Here is a 17,581-nt window from a genome sequence, read left to right on the forward strand (position 1 = left end):
CCTTTGCCTTTTACATTGTAGATTTGTAAATATCCTGGCCCACTTGGGTCTTTCAAGCATGGGAATCTAAGAAGGTGCATTTACTATTTTTACTGGGTTCCTACTAGGTGCCAGGTGCTCATTTAATTCTCATAAGACAAAGCAGACAACATGGTTCCTTTTATAGAGATGAAGAACCCAAGACTCAAAGAGAATGAAATGGTTTCTCTGGAGATGGGATTCAAACCCAAGCCTCTGGCTTCAGACCCTTTCTCTTTCTCTAAGGTTAGCTGTGTTTCTCCCTTGTTCCAATACAGTTCCGCTCCTCCTGCCCAGTCCACTGGCCCCAGGACAAGGTGAGCTCGCACCCCACCCCATTAAGTGACTCTCTTCACTGGGAGGAATGAGGTGGGCTAAGCCCAGAGTCTAAGACTTTGGGGTGCACCATGCACAGGGAAGGCATCCCGGCCAGGCAGGGGAGGACCCAATGTACTCAAGTCTACTCTGGAACTAGCTGAGCCACCCCTGCCACCAATGTAGAAAAGAAGAGGGGATCCTGGCATTGTAGCTTCCACACATCCCTATTCCCTTTCCTTCTCCCCTTGACGTATCTACCTAACAAAATCCAAACAGTCAGGGTCAGACAAAACTCTCTCCAGCTCCCATTCCCCCTGCCCTGCCCACTCTTCAAAGGCAAGAATTCCATGTCTTGCAGGAAAAACTGGCAGGAGAGACTGTACCTTGGGAGCCTGATTCAGTTTCCCATTTCTTTGGGGACCAGGAGCCCTATTAGGCACCACTGGTCTGCGTGGGGCTGTTCTGGTGGCTCTAGAACTCTTCTGGGTACCTCTGGATTCCTGCTCCACGCCCGGAGAAATGCCCATGCTGCAGCCATTGTCCCCAGCGGCTCTCATCTGTTTATCACCCTCTCCCCTGTCACCGCAGGACCTGCTGCCCAGAAACAGCACCTTCTGCAAGTGAGATGGGGGGGGGGAGCGGGGACCAGGTGCTTCAGCTGGTCAGTTTCCTAGAGGCAGGGTATGGCAGATGGCGAAGGGGACATCATGGACAAGAGACCAAGGGCAGGGTGGAATGTGCTTGCTAGTGGCCGAGGGCCAGGACTTCTCTGTTGTCATACCCCATGCCATGGCTACCTTTGAGCCATTTGAATGTTGGGGAGTCCAGCGAGGGACTAGATGAGCCCTCGGAAGAAATCAGACAGATGTGCCCCAGCAGTGTGTGTCTGTGTGTGTCTGTGATCACAGAAAAGATTCTGTGATCAGAATCTTTTGCATTTCAGAGCCACTGCATCACTTTGTGGCTGGAGATCCAGGCCCCTCCTCCCGGGGAGGCAAAGGTCCTCCTCATTTGTGTGCTGAGAGTATGGTTGATCCAGGCCCCTGGGCTCCAGCAGGAATGGGCAGAGGTGGGTGTGCTGGAGTTAAATGAGTCCCAGGGTTCTGACAGCCTTTGGTCTTCAAACCGGATGCCCCCTTCCCCAGCTCCGCAGAAAACGCCAGAAGGACTGGTGTAACGTGGGGAGGGAGCTCAGACTCACCCACCCACTGTCCCATCCACATTCTCTGCTTGGTGCATGCGGAGCCCTCAAGCAAGAGGTGGGGGTCACTGGCTGAGGTGGCCCTGGATGCAACCAGGGGAGCCCCCTCCCGTCCCTGCCTGAGTCCCTGGCTGGGCCCTCGCAGCCGCAGAAACCAGAGTGAAGGCAAGGGGAGCTCAGGGGCATGTTGTAATCCAGTCAAGAAAGCAAGAAGGCAGAGACCATCCGCGTCTGTCAAAAATTTTATTTTTTTCATTTCACACAGAATGATGTTAAAATAAATCCTCAGTAATATATATATTTATATACCTATGTACTTGTGTTGATATTTACAAAAGATTGTGGAGCTCTAGGAAGTCTATGTACACCCATGATCTGGTGGACAGGCGATTTTCATTGAGGCATGTATGTACACACATATGTATAACCATATATTATACACATGTATAATATGTATACATATGTATAACCTATGTACAAATGTCAGACCCTACGGACACAGGAACTCCAAGAGGCAGAAGTCCTGGGTGGGGCAGTGTTGGTGGGGCTGAAAGCTTCCAGAATACGTCAGCAAGAATGATCATACTTACACACCCTGTGCAATGCACTTAAAGCTAGTGTCTCAATTTTCACGGAGCAAACAAAGAGTTAAACTCCTCCCCGACTCCCAGGAGTCTTCCCCCGCAAGTCCCGCCCCACCTTCTGCTCCCATTGGTCCCCAGCCTCTTATCACCATGGAGACCCTGGTTCCCTTTTGGCATCATCTTTACGAAGCTTTACCATCAGCCTTGGAGTTCCTTCTCCTATTGATCCCAGGGAGGCTTATTTATCTGCCTCAGGTTTTCGAGTTTTCAGCAATTATGAGAGACAGGGCACGGGAGGGCAGCTGCGGAGTCATGCATGAGCAGCAAGGAAGCCGGTGCAAGCCCTAATTAGAGTCTCTGCTGCACGAGCCTACCTGAGCGGCCATTTCCACATTTTATATATATATGTGTGCAATATATAAAATCTCCAGAGACAGCCTGTATCAGCACATAAGCACACAGGTCTAGAGAGGGAAATAGCATCCCGCCCTCGGGAGCTTTCCAGCTGCGTCCCTGCTGGAAAGTGGAGACTCCTCCTTGATGGCTGGCACCCTTAATTCCGACTGGTCCCAGATTGCCCTCAGTGGACAGAGGGGTGCAGGGATGCAGAAACCCAGGCAGAGGCCAATTTGGCCTGGGCACTGTTGGCTCAGCAGGCTGGAGCTCGATCATGGGACTTTCCAGCTTCCTGGGGCCCTTCAAATGAAGGAATCATCCAAGCACGACAACAAAAGGAAACTGGGTCGCCGGATCCCACGTGAAGGCGGAACTGGGGCAGGCACAGAGTGTGTTCAGACCCTCCGGAGCCAATGCTCACCCTTGCCAACGCCGGCTGGAGCGGCTCTTGCTCTTCTCCCCCATGTCCTAGCCTGCGGCTCTTTGCTCCTTCGCAGCCCTACCTGGCAGGGCACGATCCTTGCCCCGCACTTCACAAGCGAAAAAGGCAGTAACGTCAGCAGCAGGCACGGAAAGGGTTTGGAAGCAAAGTGGGCCGCTGGATATTCCCTTCCTCCCAGCCCTACCTCTCTCTCTCTCTAGCAGCCCTTGTACAAACAAGGCAGCCAGTGTCTAGGGAATCCTTTTTAGGGAGAAGCAGGGCTTCGAGCCTCTCCCGAGGGCTGAGAAGGGACACAGGACTGAGTCCTCTGGGTAGCTACTGAAGGTCCTAGCACACAGCCGCGTCTATGCTGCCCTCAATTATCTAGATGATGCAGCAGCTGTCCACGCTATTACGTAACCACACCTGCCCTGTGCATCCGTCACGGGAACGATGCAGGGAGTTCTCAGCTGCAAACTCATCTGGAACATATCTGACTATTTTAGGAGTGCAGAGGAGCAAAGAGTTCTATCTCTTTCCACGCCGAGGTTCATGCAGTGTCAGAAGCAGCCATCCAGACAGGCAGCCTCAGCTGCCCCAGTTTGCCCGCTGCTCATGCTAAGTCTGGGTAACAGGCTTCTCCCACTGGGTCCCAGCCAGCATGGTGACACTGGAGGGCCACCACGGGTAGTGGGAGGTAGCAGGCACCCCTGCAGTGCCCCAGTTACCAGGACAGCAGTGAGGAATCCCTCCTACCGTCCTCCAGGTGGACTGCGCAGAGTCTCATGCAGGACGTGAGCAGGGAGTTCGCTCCCGTGGGTCTAACACGCTGCTGGGGAAGATGGAGAGTGAGAGCGCGGTGCAGCTCGGAGATTGCTGTTTCTCCAAAGAGGCCAGTGCCTCTGAGCTGCTCTCCTACCCAGACCCACAAGCTACCATCGTTCAGGACAATAAAAGGGTAGGTGGGTTGCTTTCATTGGTTATCACACATCCTGCTTTCCCTAGGGCAGAGGCGTTCTCTAGTTTATCAGAAACGTTACTTGGAGCTCTCCTGAAATTCAAGCCTAGGACACCACCCATGACAAATAGTCCTGGGCCCCAAGATGTCTTCAAGCTTTCCACCCCTCCCCCTACCCTCATGCACCCATCCCCCCGACCCTGACTGGAACCAAAAGTTTGGAATAGCTTTTTTGGCTTCAGTGATGAGGTTACAGCCAACCAGGGCAGACAGAACAAAGGATAAAGCACCTGGCCCTTAGATCCGACTTCCCTTTTATCCCTGAGTCAGCCAGCCACCTGGGAGGGAGAGGAGAGAGGTAATCCTTGAGCCCAATCGATCATCTGTTATGAAAGAACAGCCTTCTAGAGAGGTACCTCCGTAGAAGCAAGAGAACTGAACTGGAGAGGGGGTTAAGAATGCAAAGAAAGGTCATTTAAAAATTCAAATAAATGCAGTTTATTCCTCGGATTGCCAAATTTATTCCACATTTAGCGAAGCTAAGGGGGTCTTCACTGTATAATTTCTGAAACAACGGTATACATATATACATATACTATACACATATATACATAGGTATATGTATATATGGGAAACCTCTGATAACTCAGGACCCACGAACCCAAACCGCGATTAATGCAGGCATTACGTTCTCTTGCTCTACTTTCCGTAGAAAGAAGCAAATGACAGCAAGGGCATTATCTGATGAACCATCATGTGCCCAAACGGCCAACTTCCGGTAAGCCTTGCGGCCGGCGTACATGCAGCCTATCTCTTTGGTCTCCTCCATCTGTACTTCCCCTATGATGAGCACTGAGGTTTACAGTGTTGACCCTGAGCCACGCAAGGTCTTCCGTCGTCTTCAAACACTCTACTTGCTAAGGCAGGAAAGTTTATACAAACCTACTTGGGAAACGGGTTTTTGTTTTGTTTTGTTTTGTTTTTCAATAGCAAAGGTTGAACCCAGACATGGTGTCCCATTCCCACTCAAACCACCCTAATTGTAAAGCAATCAGGATGCTCCCTTCCCTGAGGAATTCCCCGTCAGTTAACTGAGGTTTTGCTGTACATCTATATAGAGCAAGGTAGATTGAGGAGTGGACTAGGACCCTGGGGTTGTCAGCCTTCCTGGATTGTCTGGTCTGAGTATCTAACCTTACAGATTTTTTTTCAGGAGAGGGCGAGTCTTCTGAACCCCCCAGTTATGTGTGGAAATACTTGTGCAAGTGCACACAGTAGTGGGTGGTGGGGCCTTTGTTGCTCCCATGCCATGCCCTAACCACCCACTTTCTATCCCTGTAGACCTCTCCTCCCAGTAGCTTGCTTCCCTCCACAGCTCTCCTGGAGTCCCTTTTGGTAAAGCAAGTCAGCTTGTCTGCCCAGGCTACCCATCCCAGGTATGAACCTCCAGGCCTTGTTCCCCCAGCATCCATCTCCCTGGGGGAGGGGGGAGGGAAACAAATGGATCAAGTAATGGCTTTTAGTGCATGGAAATGATCTTCTGTAATGGCTCAGGATGCTTTATTCTTATCTATTGGTAAGTGCTTTTCTGCAGGGTTCCATTACACCCTGCCAGATTGACTGAGAATCAACGAGATGGGCTGGCGTGAGGTCACCCAAAGTCAAGGTTGCCATGCCTATGGGTTGTGAGAATGCCCTTCGAGAGCTGGCAGAGAGGGGCAGGTGGGAGGCAGGGAGGGACTGAGGTGCACATAGGGACAGAGCGCAGTACACATGGGAAAGAGAGTGACAAAGAAAGCCTTCCCGTGGACATTCCTCGAGCATACGCTGCACCTCTACCGAGGTTTACCTTCCCGGGGAGGGTCAGAGCCTCAGAGGCCAAGAGCCCTGTGAACATGCAGGGAGAAGAGGGAACCACAGACAGGGGGCTAACGCCCAGAAGCCAAGGGCATTATCTGAGAATCCCGGTGCTATCACATTTCAGTCCTGAGAACTTGGTTTTGAAATAGCTATTGCTAAAGAAAACAGTCACTATTTAGTTTATTGCACGTTTCCTCGTTAAAAAAATTCAAACACAAACTAGGAGAGATGGAACGGAGCTTTGGTGGGAAGGGAAGCAGAAAGAAAGGAAAAGTGAACTGGATGAGTTTGAGGAAGAGACCCAGCCCAGCTTGCAGAGGGCCCTTCCCCTCAACCGAACCCTGCTTGCGGCTTTGACGAGGGAATGGGGCTGGTCTCAACAAGGGCAGACTCTGAAGCTACCAATGATGGCCCCACTAACCACAGGGACACCTCCAGCATCCAGCACCCTGCTAGTTGGCTCAGGTGGCTAATGATGTTAGAGGTTAAGGTTGTGCATTCAAACCTGGCAATGGACACTCTGCTGAGGCTGGGGGACCTCCGCTGTGTAGCCAAGGACCGCCCAGGCATTACAGCCTATGTGGACCAGCCTCTCGGACCAGGCAGCCATCACCCAGGTGGAGGCTGTTGGGATAACGGCCCCCGGGAGAGCCAGAGCAGGAGCAGAGCTCACCATCCCGACTCCTGGGTAAAACACTCCAAGCCCATGCTCCTCCTGCCTGCCTTGGGGGCTGTGGTGCCACCCTCACATGCAATTTGCAAACTGTCCTAGAGTCTCCTTTGGGGAAAGTCAGCCTCCACCTCCTTCCTCCCCTGCTGTGGGCCTCACTAACCCCCCAGCCAGAGGCTCTTCAGGTGGCACCGCCTTCTCTCAACATGGGTTAGCACTAGTATTTTAGACTGACTCTGAGGAAGTAAGATGGGCAAAGTCTTCACTACGATGGGATGAGAGATCCAGGGACAGCAGATAGGACAAGCCAGTCTTGCAATCCTCCCCACCTGGGGCAGCTACAAGGGCACTCAGGCCCACAAAGCTCTCATGGAGTCCTTTCTACATCAAGACAATGGAGTGGAGGCACACTCCCTGGGGGCTCCTTTCAAAAGCCTTCTCTCCGGGTGACATGCCTACGCCATCCTCAGAAGCCCAGCTGCGAGGGACAGAGGGAAGAAGAGGGGAAGACAGTGTGTCAGACACCACAGAAACACAGAGCCTTCATTCTGTCCTCAACTAGGTTTCGGCTCCTGCAAAGTTTACACTGCAATTGGACCCCTCTCTTCCTGATCATCTCCCTGCCTTTCCTGGACTTCTTTCTCTTTAGCCTCCTAAAGTTGGAGGTCATGGAGACACCTGCTGAAGTTGGAGCTCATGGAGACACCTGCTGAAGCTGAAGGGTAAATTGCTCCCTTGACTTGGAAGCCCATAGAAGGCCGGGCGTCTTGCTCTGAACATGAACATTGGACCCCACATGTCCATTCCCTGCTGCTGTTGCTTCCTCCGTGGGGACGGGGAGCTGTGGCCATGGACAGGAGGGACATGTTTGGGAGGGCCACAGGAGTAAAGACCGAAGTGCCTGAGCTGATGCCTGACTTAACTTCCCAACTTCCTCCTGCGGGGATGCCTTGGCCAGTGAGTGCCCAACTCTCTCAGCTAGTCCCACCCGTGGGAAGAAGCGGCTCTGTGCGCCATTCGAAACAGTGGGGAATCTTACAAAGTATTCAAATCCAGCCTTAGAATATAGGATAAAAATCGGGACTTCTAAACAATTGTTGCTTGAGGGCATGGCACGAGGTTCACATCCTTAATTGCGTTTCTCGTAAGCTGAGTTAGCGCGCATTTCCTCAAGACCCAGCAGTTGGATGGGAGGGAGGGCATCCAGCTGGAGACCCGGCAAAGAAGACGGGCATGCTGGGATTGAGACCCCAAAAAGGGGACTCAGGAGTTGACCCCGCTGGGCTTATGCCCAAGAGCAAGTGAGATGTCCCATGCAAGGAAAGGTGGCTCATTTGAAGAGACGAGTCTACATATGGTCTTGACTGTCTCTGACTCGCCCTTGACAAAGCCATTGAGGATGTAAGGGCAGTGAGGTCTGAGGACTGATGGAATATTGGGGCCATCTTCACTCTGATTTGGGGCTCAGGGCCCTACAGTTTCTTGAGCTATCCCTGCTTTCAAGAGAATGGAGCCGAATCTGGAGATCCCAGGGTTTGGGAGAAGGGGTGCCTGGGCTAGGGGGCTGTCTATGGGGGCTTGCTCCAAAGGCTAGGGCATGGCAAGGAGGCATGGGTTAATAGGGCGCGGGCTGTCCCAGGTCCTTCCACACCCGCATTTCTGGTGGGAGAAAAGTGAGTAAGTAGAAGTCCTATGAGATTCCCAGTTTTAATCAGAGATCTGTTCAACAGCGGTAGCCCATCTTTTTGCTTTAAACCTCAGGGGTTACCTCTCTGGGAAATCTGAACATGGGAGAAAGAGAGGAGGGTCGAAGAAGAGGCTTCTTGAAGGCTATAGGGGGAGTACAGATGCAGACTGGGGAAAAGTGATGAAATCTCATCTTTTTTTAGAGTTGACTGATTTATAGCTGTGGGGACAGAGAGCTTGATCTGAGTTCACACTCCCTGTGAACTGTGTGTGTATCTGTTGGGTGTGTGTGCTGGGTTGTGTGCCTCCAATGAGTGAATGGATTGTGTGAATAAACGGAGTGTGATCTGAGTTCACACTCCATGTGAACTGTGTGTGTATCTGTTTGGGTGTGTGTGCTGGGTTGTGTGCCTCCAATGAGTAAATGCATTGTGTGTATAAACAGAGTGTGTGTGTATTCGGTGGGCAGAAACTATGTAAAGAATCCTTGCTGTACTGTATATACAGACCCATCACGTTCGTGGGTTTTTTTATTCATTTTGCGTCTGAGTGGTGGTTGTGTCCTTGGATGTGGTGTGTGTAGGTCTTCTGTGATCTGTTCTGTATTGGTAAGTATATTCTCGGTCCGTGCTGAATGTGCATATTTTGGACACCAGTGTAGTTACGTATCATCTGTGCATGCCCTTTTCATTAACTGGCCTCTGTGCATTTGCATTGCTCGTTTTGTATTTGTGTGGGACAACAGGGTATCTATTTTGCAGTGGGCATGCAGGTATTGTGTCTGCACCTGTGGGTATTTTATCGTCCTAGGTCAAAGCCACAGGGATAAGAGATCTCCCCACTGACCCAGGCCTTGGGTATAGGTTTACCATCTGTTGCCCAAGGTCTGTGCCCTTCCCACCCCATGTCTTGGAAATTCAGCACCACCTCCCGCGAAGGAGAGGAAGAGAAGCACAGAGGCTTCGCACTGGGCATGGGGTGTCCTGCAGATCCCTGGGGATGTGGGTGACCAGGAACTAATGAGCACCCTGGGCCTAGCACCCTGAGCTGGTGCCCCACCCCCCAAGGTAACTGTAGGTGCTAGACAGCCAACGGTAAGGCTCAGGCTGGAGCCAAGGCTGGGTGGCCTAAGCACACAACTCACTGTGTTTGGGAAGCGAAAGCCCAGTCTGGGAGGCGACGGCGTGACCACCTCAACCCATTCCAGGGCCAGCCTGAACTCCACCCACAGGCGACACAGCACTCATTCCCTTTCAGTCTGTCCCAGGGCGGGGAATGATTTTCTGTCCAGCCTTGGGTTTCTTTAAGCAGCTCTGTTGGCCAGTGCCATGGGGAAAGCGCTTGAGCCTGGCCATGGAAATGATGCGTGTAGGTCACCTAGCATCATCATCCCTTGGCCCAGGACTTCCGAGGCTTCCGCCCCGAGGAAGCCCCCTTCAAGCCTAGACCTGCGGCACTGGGTCCCTGGTTCCAAGCAGGAGATCCATTCTGGCTCTTTAGGGAAAGGGCTGTTAAAGTGACTGATGCAGAGCCAGACGACAAGAAAAACCCAAGAAAACCTGAAGAGGGCGGGTGAAGATGAGAAAGGAGATGATTAACAAGATGGGCTGTAGAGAAGCCTGGGGCGAGTGTGGCCCAGGGCAGCGGGAGCCGTGGGGGCCACAGGCCCTTGTGCACTGGGTGAGACAAGCTTCAGCCACGGGGAACTGAAGCTGCAGCACGTGGAGGGCAGAAAGACAATTCTAACATCTAGGAATCCATGAAGACTGGAGTGTCTGAGGCGATGGCAGCAAACCCAGTCCCAGTGGGTTTATCGATGAGATAAGTTAACCCATTAGGCCTCTCAGACAACCAACCCACCAAGCAGTGGATTTGCTCCCGAACCTGAACTCCAGAGAATGAATATATATATATATGTATATATGTATATATATATATATATATATATATATAAGTGTGTGCATGTGTGCACATATACACACACACGCATATGTGTGCATGTATATAACACATACACACAGGTATGTATGCATGTATATAATATACACACATGTATGTATGCATGTAGTACATATACATACATACGCTAGTGCACATAGTCAAACACATGCGTAAGTTGCCCTGTGTCAGAAATATTGCATAAGCTTATACAAGGTTCAAATGCAATTTCTTCTATAGCGAGCTAGGTAGAGGAACTCGTGAGAGAGATACTCAATATATGCTTATATACACTGGATCCTCAAATCCGCCTGTCCTCAGGCCCAGATGCCTGGGTCAGCTAGAGAGTCATCCCCATAACTAGGTTCAGTCGTAAGGTGCGGTGATGTGAGGTTTCAGAGAGCGGCTTCCCTTGCTCCCCCTTCTGGGCTTTGCAAAGGTCTGTGCCCCCAGGTCGAAGAACAGGGATGGGGTGGACTGGGGAGCCGGAAGTTGGGGTTCCCCATGCCAAACAGTCTCTTTTTTATTCTCCTGACTGAGGGCTTTTTGTCTTCTGATTGGGGCGGGGGTGTGTGTGGAGAAAACCAAAACCAACCAAAACACCCCCTAGCTCAGTGCCACTCCAGGGATCTTAATACTCTAGATATGAATACTGTGTAGGCTACTAAGAAAATAGGTTATCTCCTGTGGTTTAAATATCGAGATGCATGCAACAAACACCCATGCAGCTCTAGCTCATTACTGGTAATGGCACTGCGGGGGTCAGCACCGCGGGCACGGCGCAAGGAAAGCATATGTCTGCACACTCCAGCGGCACGCGGGAGTCAGACGTTTTGTGACCCTGAAGCCTGCGAAAATGGAGAGATCCGAAGCCGAGAGGTCCCTGGGTTGGTTAGCTTCTCCCCAGCGGCCTGAGAGCCAGCGTGCAACTCGACCACTCATGTTCAGTCATCCTGACTGTCCCTCCCCCTGGGGTTCCCTCACAGCCACACTGCAGAGAAAAACCAAATGCAGCATTTTCCGTTATGAAACACAAGCCTCCGAAGCATCAACTTGGCAAGTGCAATTCACAAACCCCAGCCCGTGACACAGAGAGTCTAATTCCAATACGGCAGGCCTGCGTGTTCTTCTCAATGCAAAAATGGGAAATGACCTTTTGAATAATTCCCCGTGCTTTCAAGCTAAGCCACCATGGTTTTCCTCTGTGAAGCTGGAGGTGGGGCTCCTATGGGCCCAGGGGGTTCGGGGCCCCAGAGGCTGGGGAGGGTGGGGTGCGTCTCCCAGGGAGGAGGGGAGGGTGTGCGCATTTAATTCAGAAAGGAAGGTGGCACCGATGGGGCGGGTTATGTGTCCACTATGAGGTGGCCCCAGTGTGTCTTTCTGAAATTCTGGCTCCATAGGGGACTCCCCTGTTTGGAAACCCTTAGGCCAGTGATGAAGATTTATTTGCATGAAAGCCAGGGATAGATATTCTGTGTTCTAAATCAAAAATCAAAAGATCGAAAGTCACTTGCACGACTACTGCTTCCCATGCAGAACCAGATGTACACTGTAGAACACACTGACTACAATGCAGGCTATTTATGCTGTATCTGCAGGAGTTCCATGGAGCTGCGGGTGTGTTAATAGGTTTCAATCAGACATCAGTTAACATTTTGGTAATATTCACATAGTTTGTATTAGCCAAAGTGCAGTTGGCCGTTTTCAAGTTTTCCTCTCTAAAGTCCTCGTTACTGTTGTTGACCCCCTCCTGGATCTCCATGTAATCAGACTTACTAATGGTAGAGGCACTTCTACTTTTCTTCAGGTCGGGGGAGGAGGGGATCTTTGGACAGCTTGTCACTTGCAGGTACTGAGCCTGCTCCTCTCCCTCTGTCTCCCGGTGGTAGAAGTAGTTGAAGTTGGACACTATGACGGGGACCGGTAAGGCAATGGTTAACACACCTGCAATTGCACAGAGGGACCCCACGATCTTTCCCCCAATGGTAGTCGGAACCATGTCTCCATAGCCTACAGTTGTCATGGAGACGACTGCCCACCAGAAGGCATCCGGGATGCTGGGGAACTGGGACTCTCGCTCATCGGCCTCTGCAAAATAGACAGCACTAGAGAAAAGGATGACCCCGATGAAGAGGAAGAATATCAGGAGGCCCAATTCTCTCATGCTGGCTTTGAGGGTCTGCCCTAGAATCTGGAGACCTTTGGAGTGCCGAGACAACTTGAAAATCCTAAAGACTCTTACCAACCGGATGACACGGAGGATGGCCAGCGACATGGCCTGCTGGCCTTGCTGGGCGTCCTCTGGCTTCTCGGCCAGCTCCGTCCCCAGGGTGATGAAGTAGGGGATGATGGCCACAATGTCAATGATGTTCATGATGTTGGTGAAGAAGCCGGCTTTGCTGGGGCAGGCAAAGAACCGCACCAAGAATTCGAACGAGAACCAGATGATGCAAAGAGTCTCGACAATGAAGAAAGGGTCGGTGAAGGAGGTTGACTGCTGGTACCCGATGGTGCTGTTGGAGTAAGTGTGGAAGGTCATCCCGCTCCCATGCATGTCCTCGTTCTCATCCCGGAAGATGGGCAGGGTCTCCAGGCAGAAGCTGACGATGGAGATCAGGATGACCATGACGGATACGATAGCTATAATCCTAGCAGGCCCTGAGCTCTCTGGGTATTCAAAGAGAAGCCACACCTGCCTCTGAAACTCATTTTCGGGCAGAGGACGCTCTTCCTCCTTGATGTAGCCTTCGTCTTCCCGAAACATCTCCATCGCTTCTTCTCCCAGCTCATAAAACCGAATTTCTTCAGAGAAGATGTCCAAGGGCACGTTCACGGGCCGTCTCAAGCGGCCACCCGACTGGTAATAGTACAAAATGGCATCAAAGCTGGGCCGGTTCCGATCGAAAAAGTACTCATTTCGGAGGGGGTCAAAGTACCTCATCCGCTTCTTTGGGTCCCCTAAGAGGGTCTCTGGAAACTGGGCTAAGGTCTTGAGCTGGGTCTCAAAGCGCAGCCCCGAGATGTTGATGACCACCCTCTCACAGCACTCGTGGTCGGCCTCGGGGTCGTACGTGTCCTGTGGGTGCCCGGGGAGGGCGGCGGCCTCGTCCGCTGGCTCTCCGGTGGCCACTGTCATAATGGGGGCTGAGAGAAGGGCCTCACACTATGCCTTCCAGCTGCCCGGCAGCAGGGAACTCAGGGTGCTGCTTACGGCCCCAGGAAACACAGAAGCATTGGCCTGGATTCCTGCAGGAGAGCCCCGAGGGCTCTCTGAGGACCAGAGAGACAGCCTCCCTTGGCTGAAAGACAGAGGCAGTTAAGGGCATGAGACCCCTCCCCACCGGCAGCCTGACCTGCGTTGCTGCTCCTTGTCTCTATCTTTGAGCCAAGAGCTCAGAAACATCACCACCACCACCACTACCACCACCACCAAAACCAAGCCAAACCAAACCAAACCAAACCAAAACAAAACAAAAAAAACTTACTTTCACCTTAAACCTGGCTAGGGATCAGAGGCAAGCAGATGCCAGTCTCTCTAGAAAGTTCCAGATGGCCCTGCCCTGGGGGAAGGGGGCTGGTACAGGCCCCCTCTGCAGGGCCCAGGCTTCAAGGAGCACAACCCCCATACTAGAGGCTGAAAGTGAGTCCTCTCCTGGCTTGGAGGAATGTCTCCGAATGCCTGTCCCCAGGGAGGTATTCACAGGGGTGTATCTTGGGCCTGGGTCTCCCTCACTGCCCCTACTCCAGTGACTCTACACATGGCTGTTATTAAAAATAGATTGATTTACCTGACAAGGCAGGAACCGGAAGCTCTCTTCCTCGAAGAGCTGATCAGATACCGTGGGAATCCTAGATACACAAATCGGCAGTCCGACTGCCCATCACGTCTCCTCACTTGAGCGAGAAATAATGGTGAGTCATTCTGGGCAGGAGGGCGGGCTCCAGGTCCTGGAGGTGAGCTCCAGAACTGGGCTGGCCCGGAGGGGCTGTGGAGCGCCTGGCCAGGGGCAAGCGGGATTCGAGGACGTGGAGCTTGGGTCTGGAGCCTTTGGAAGGAAGGAGCCAAGATGCAAAGCTCAGCAGAAGCCAGAGTCCTCCTGGCTGTCCTCAGGAAGTGTGACGTTGCCTGGAAAAAACAGCAGCAAGGTGGAACCAGGGCTTTCGGGGGGCAGGTGCCAAGATTTAGGAGGGCTCTGGTGGCTTTCCTTCCATGCCCACCTTCCATGCTGGTGTCACACCTGAGAACTACCCCTTAGCCTCCCCGCCTCCTCTGGGCAGGCTTCCATCAGCTGGAAGCCTTTTCTCCCAGGCAAGGAGCCTTCAGGCTGGGCTGGGCCTGTCTCCTCCAGGGGCCTCCCAGGGCTGAGCCAGATCTCCCTTGGTCCCCAGCAGCCCTCAGAAGGGACGCGGGGCAAAGCCCTCCAGCCCCCAGGTCAGGACGCGGCAACTCCCAAGGGGGAGGGCTTCCTGCACCGCAGCGGACTGTAAGCTCTGACCCCGGCAGGATCCCAGAGGAGGAAGACCCCCTCCCCGGCAACCTCCCAGATGCACACTCCTGCGGAGCCCATCTAGGGAGACTCCTCATACGGAAAGGTCGACTCTACAAAAGCTGGCTGGCTTGGTCCCAAGACTTACTCTCCTTCGGGGATCCCTGGGGTGGAGGCTTCCCTCTGAGCAGGGTGGCATGTGATTTGGACAGGCGCTCGACCACCGATTTCTCCCCCAAGAGAAAAGCCCTCACATCTCCTCCGCAGGGAGCGCAGAACGAACGCTCGGCCACCCTGGCTGCAGGCGGCTCGGCAGCCGCGAGAGGGGGAGCCTGGAGGAAGCCGGCTTCCGGGCTGGCCCCCTGCCGGCCCAATCCCGCCGGCCGCAGGGCGGGGAGGGGTCCGGGCCCTCTCCCCATCGCCCGACTCCGGCCGGGATTCCACCAGGCGCGCTCAGCGCTCGGTTCCGCGCCCGCGGACCGGACCCACTAGCAGCTGGCCGCCGCGGGCGAGCGCCGCCTTAACCCTTTCCTGCCCGGCCGCCGCGGGCCCGAGCGCAGCCCGGCTCTCTCGCCCTTCGGGGTCCATCTCCTCCACCCCCCACCCCAACAAAAACCCGGGAGCCCAAACTCTGGGGGTGGGGAGGAGGGTGCTGCCCCAGATCTCCGATTCCTCCTAAGCGCCGGGGCTCCGCCGCAGCGCACAGCCCCGGGGAAGCGGAAAAACCCTGCTCCGCCGCAAAGCGGTTTTGAATCGGAGCCGAAGAGGGGGATGCAGGCCGGCGTCCCAAGTGGTTCGGGTCCTACCAACCGGCGCTATTCACCGGACCCGGTTCTGCCGTCAGCTGCATTTCCCATCACCCGCCAGCGCCTCGCTGCGCCCTCCGCCCGCGCCGTGCGCAGCCCAAGGGTCCCGAGCCTGTTCCGTGCCCTCTCCCTCCGCAGGGCGCCAGTCCCGGTCGCCCCGCTGGGTCTCAGCCGGAGCCTGCCGCGCTGCAGGCTGCGCCGCCCGGTGCCCCTCAGCCCCTCCACACGCCGCAGCCCGGGCAGGGGAAGCGGCACGCGCAGCCCCACGCCCCGACACTGATTTACCCTTCCCGCTGGGCACCCGGGGCCTCCATGTTCCTGGGTGACCGCGAGCGCCGGCGGAACGGCGGCGGCGGGCGGCAGGGGTGCGGGCGGCCAGCCGGGAGCCGGCTCTGCAGTCCCGCGGGCGGCGCGTACGGAGCGCCCGGCCGCCGCCCGCAGCCGCACCGCGCCGCACCGCGCCACGCAGCGCCGCACCTGGCCCGGCTGCGAACTCGAATTAAAGGGGCCGGCGGGGACCAGAGCCGAGCAGGTGGCCGCTGAGTTGGGCCCCCAGGGCCTGGGCCCCCACCCTACGAAGAGAACACCCATGCTTTGGCAGAGCCCAGTTTACTAACCAGAACCTCGTGGAGAGCTCAGCTGGGTGCCGCCGGGGCCGGGGAACCGGGGACAGAAGTTGAGGGGCGGTCGTGAGAGGCTCCTGCCAACATAATGAAGTAGGCGAGGGGGAAACAATCGATAGGCGCTATCCCAAGCCCGAGGAGGGCTCCGGCCCCCGCAGGAGATGTGTTGCTATTATTACGATGCTGCCAGACACAATCTGCAGACCCCTCTCGCGCCTGCTCGCCCTCTCCTCCAGCTCTGCCTCCCCAGCTCTCTCTTACCCAGCCGAAGCCCCGGCTTCGCAAGGGAATGCAGCAGGTACGGCCCTGCAGTGTGGCTGAAACTCGTGGCTGGTTTCCTGCCAAGGAGCCACAGGAAGGGGCAGAACTGCAGAGTCGGCCCTCTGCCCCCGCCCTCCCCCCCCCCCCCGCGCCCACCACAGGGCCCTGCAGCTGCCCTGGGGAAGAGCCGGTCCCCTCACAGACCTCAACAGAGCCCACTGGTCCACCGGGCTCAGAAATTAGGAGTGTAGCTTCTGCTGCCCTGGCACCACGGGGTGGGCAGAGGCGGATGTCCTTTGCTTTTGGAAGAAAGTGCGTGGGAAGCCCGATCCGCCCTCTGCCCAGACGGTGGATCTAAGAGGGTCCAGGGTGCTCTTGGGAGCCCCGTGACAGCCCCCTGCCCCTGGGAGTTCTGATCTCCAGATCTCTGTCCAAATCTCAGTTCCAAACAGTGATTCCTTAAGCCCAGAGTGCCCCAGAGACGGAGCTTAGATGCTCAGGGGCTCCTGTCCCAGGGAGACTCCTGCTGGGTCTCCTTGCTGAGACCCTTCCTCTGGAGGCCTGTAGCTTCTGATGGAAATTCTGAGAGCCTACAGAGTCCAGCTCTGTGAAATTCTGCATTTCATCAGGCTAGTCTGCTGGGTATGGTTTAAAACTGAGGGCTTAGTCAGAGCGCAGGGACAGTCCAGGAGGACAGTGACCGTAGTGAGCTCTGGGGATGACAGATGACTATAAAGCAGATCTTGTTTAGTCTAGGGCTTCTAGAAGCTAGCCTCTCAGTGTCCTAGCCTGAGCACGGTCTGGGTGTTTTGGAGTTCTAGGTGAATTAATTCAAGTCTCTGGACCTCAGTGTCCTTGTCTGCAAAATGAGCCTACTTCACGGGCTGTTGTGAGGGTTTAAGTTGCTCGTGGGAAGAGTTTAGTCCCTGGCAGGCACTCCACAAATGATGGTTTCTCTGCTCTGCTTCCCTGTGAAAGTCTGTGTGACTCCCAGCCTCGAGCTTAGCTGCTGGGTGCTTCTCTAAGAGCCCAATCAGCAGATTTGGCTCGCCCTGTCTCTCTGCCTCCCAGTGTACCTGACTCTTCACTTGCCCTGACATGGCCCTCACAGCCTTTCCTACTGCCTTCGGCAAACTGTCCCCCAGTCCCTGCTCCATACGCCTTCTGGAAGCCTCCCTTGCCCAACGCTGTAAGGCTTTGTTTCTCCTTCTGGCCACATCGGGCCCTCATGTCAACAGGAGCACAACGGACATCCATTTGATAACACCTCTACATGTCCCCTGCCCTCCTTTGTTAAAATGAAAGCCGTGGACAGAGAAAAGCTCTTGGGGGAGAATGAATAACCGTGCTAATT

General features: G+C 54.4%; 1 protein-coding gene across 5 annotated transcripts; it reads right to left on the bottom strand.

Moving 5' to 3' along the window:
- Positions 1-5,919: 5,919 nt before the first annotated feature.
- KCNA2 (potassium voltage-gated channel subfamily A member 2) lies at positions 5,920-16,526 on the bottom strand. Of its 5 annotated transcripts, none has more exons than XM_059136917.1 (3): positions 16,432-16,526; positions 13,839-14,176; positions 5,920-13,349 (listed from the first exon to the last, which is right to left on the bottom strand). In XM_059136917.1, the coding sequence occupies exon 3, from the start codon at positions 13,184-13,186 to the stop codon at positions 11,687-11,689; it is 1,500 nt and encodes a 499-aa protein (XP_058992900.1). In that variant the 5' UTR covers positions 13,187-13,349; positions 13,839-14,176; positions 16,432-16,526; the 3' UTR covers positions 5,920-11,686. The 5 variants fall into 5 exon arrangements, with proteins under 5 accessions (XP_058992900.1, XP_058992898.1, XP_058992896.1 ...); XM_059136915.1 differs by lacking the exon at positions 16,432-16,526 and adding an exon at positions 15,961-16,285; XM_059136913.1 differs by lacking the exon at positions 16,432-16,526 and adding an exon at positions 15,629-15,774.
- Between the last annotated feature and the right edge of the window lie 1,055 nt (positions 16,527-17,581).

The sequence above is a fragment of the Mustela lutreola genome, chromosome 10, assembly GCF_030435805.1.
Source record: "Mustela lutreola isolate mMusLut2 chromosome 10, mMusLut2.pri, whole genome shotgun sequence".
Classification (NCBI taxonomy): domain Eukaryota; kingdom Metazoa; phylum Chordata; class Mammalia; order Carnivora; family Mustelidae; genus Mustela; species Mustela lutreola.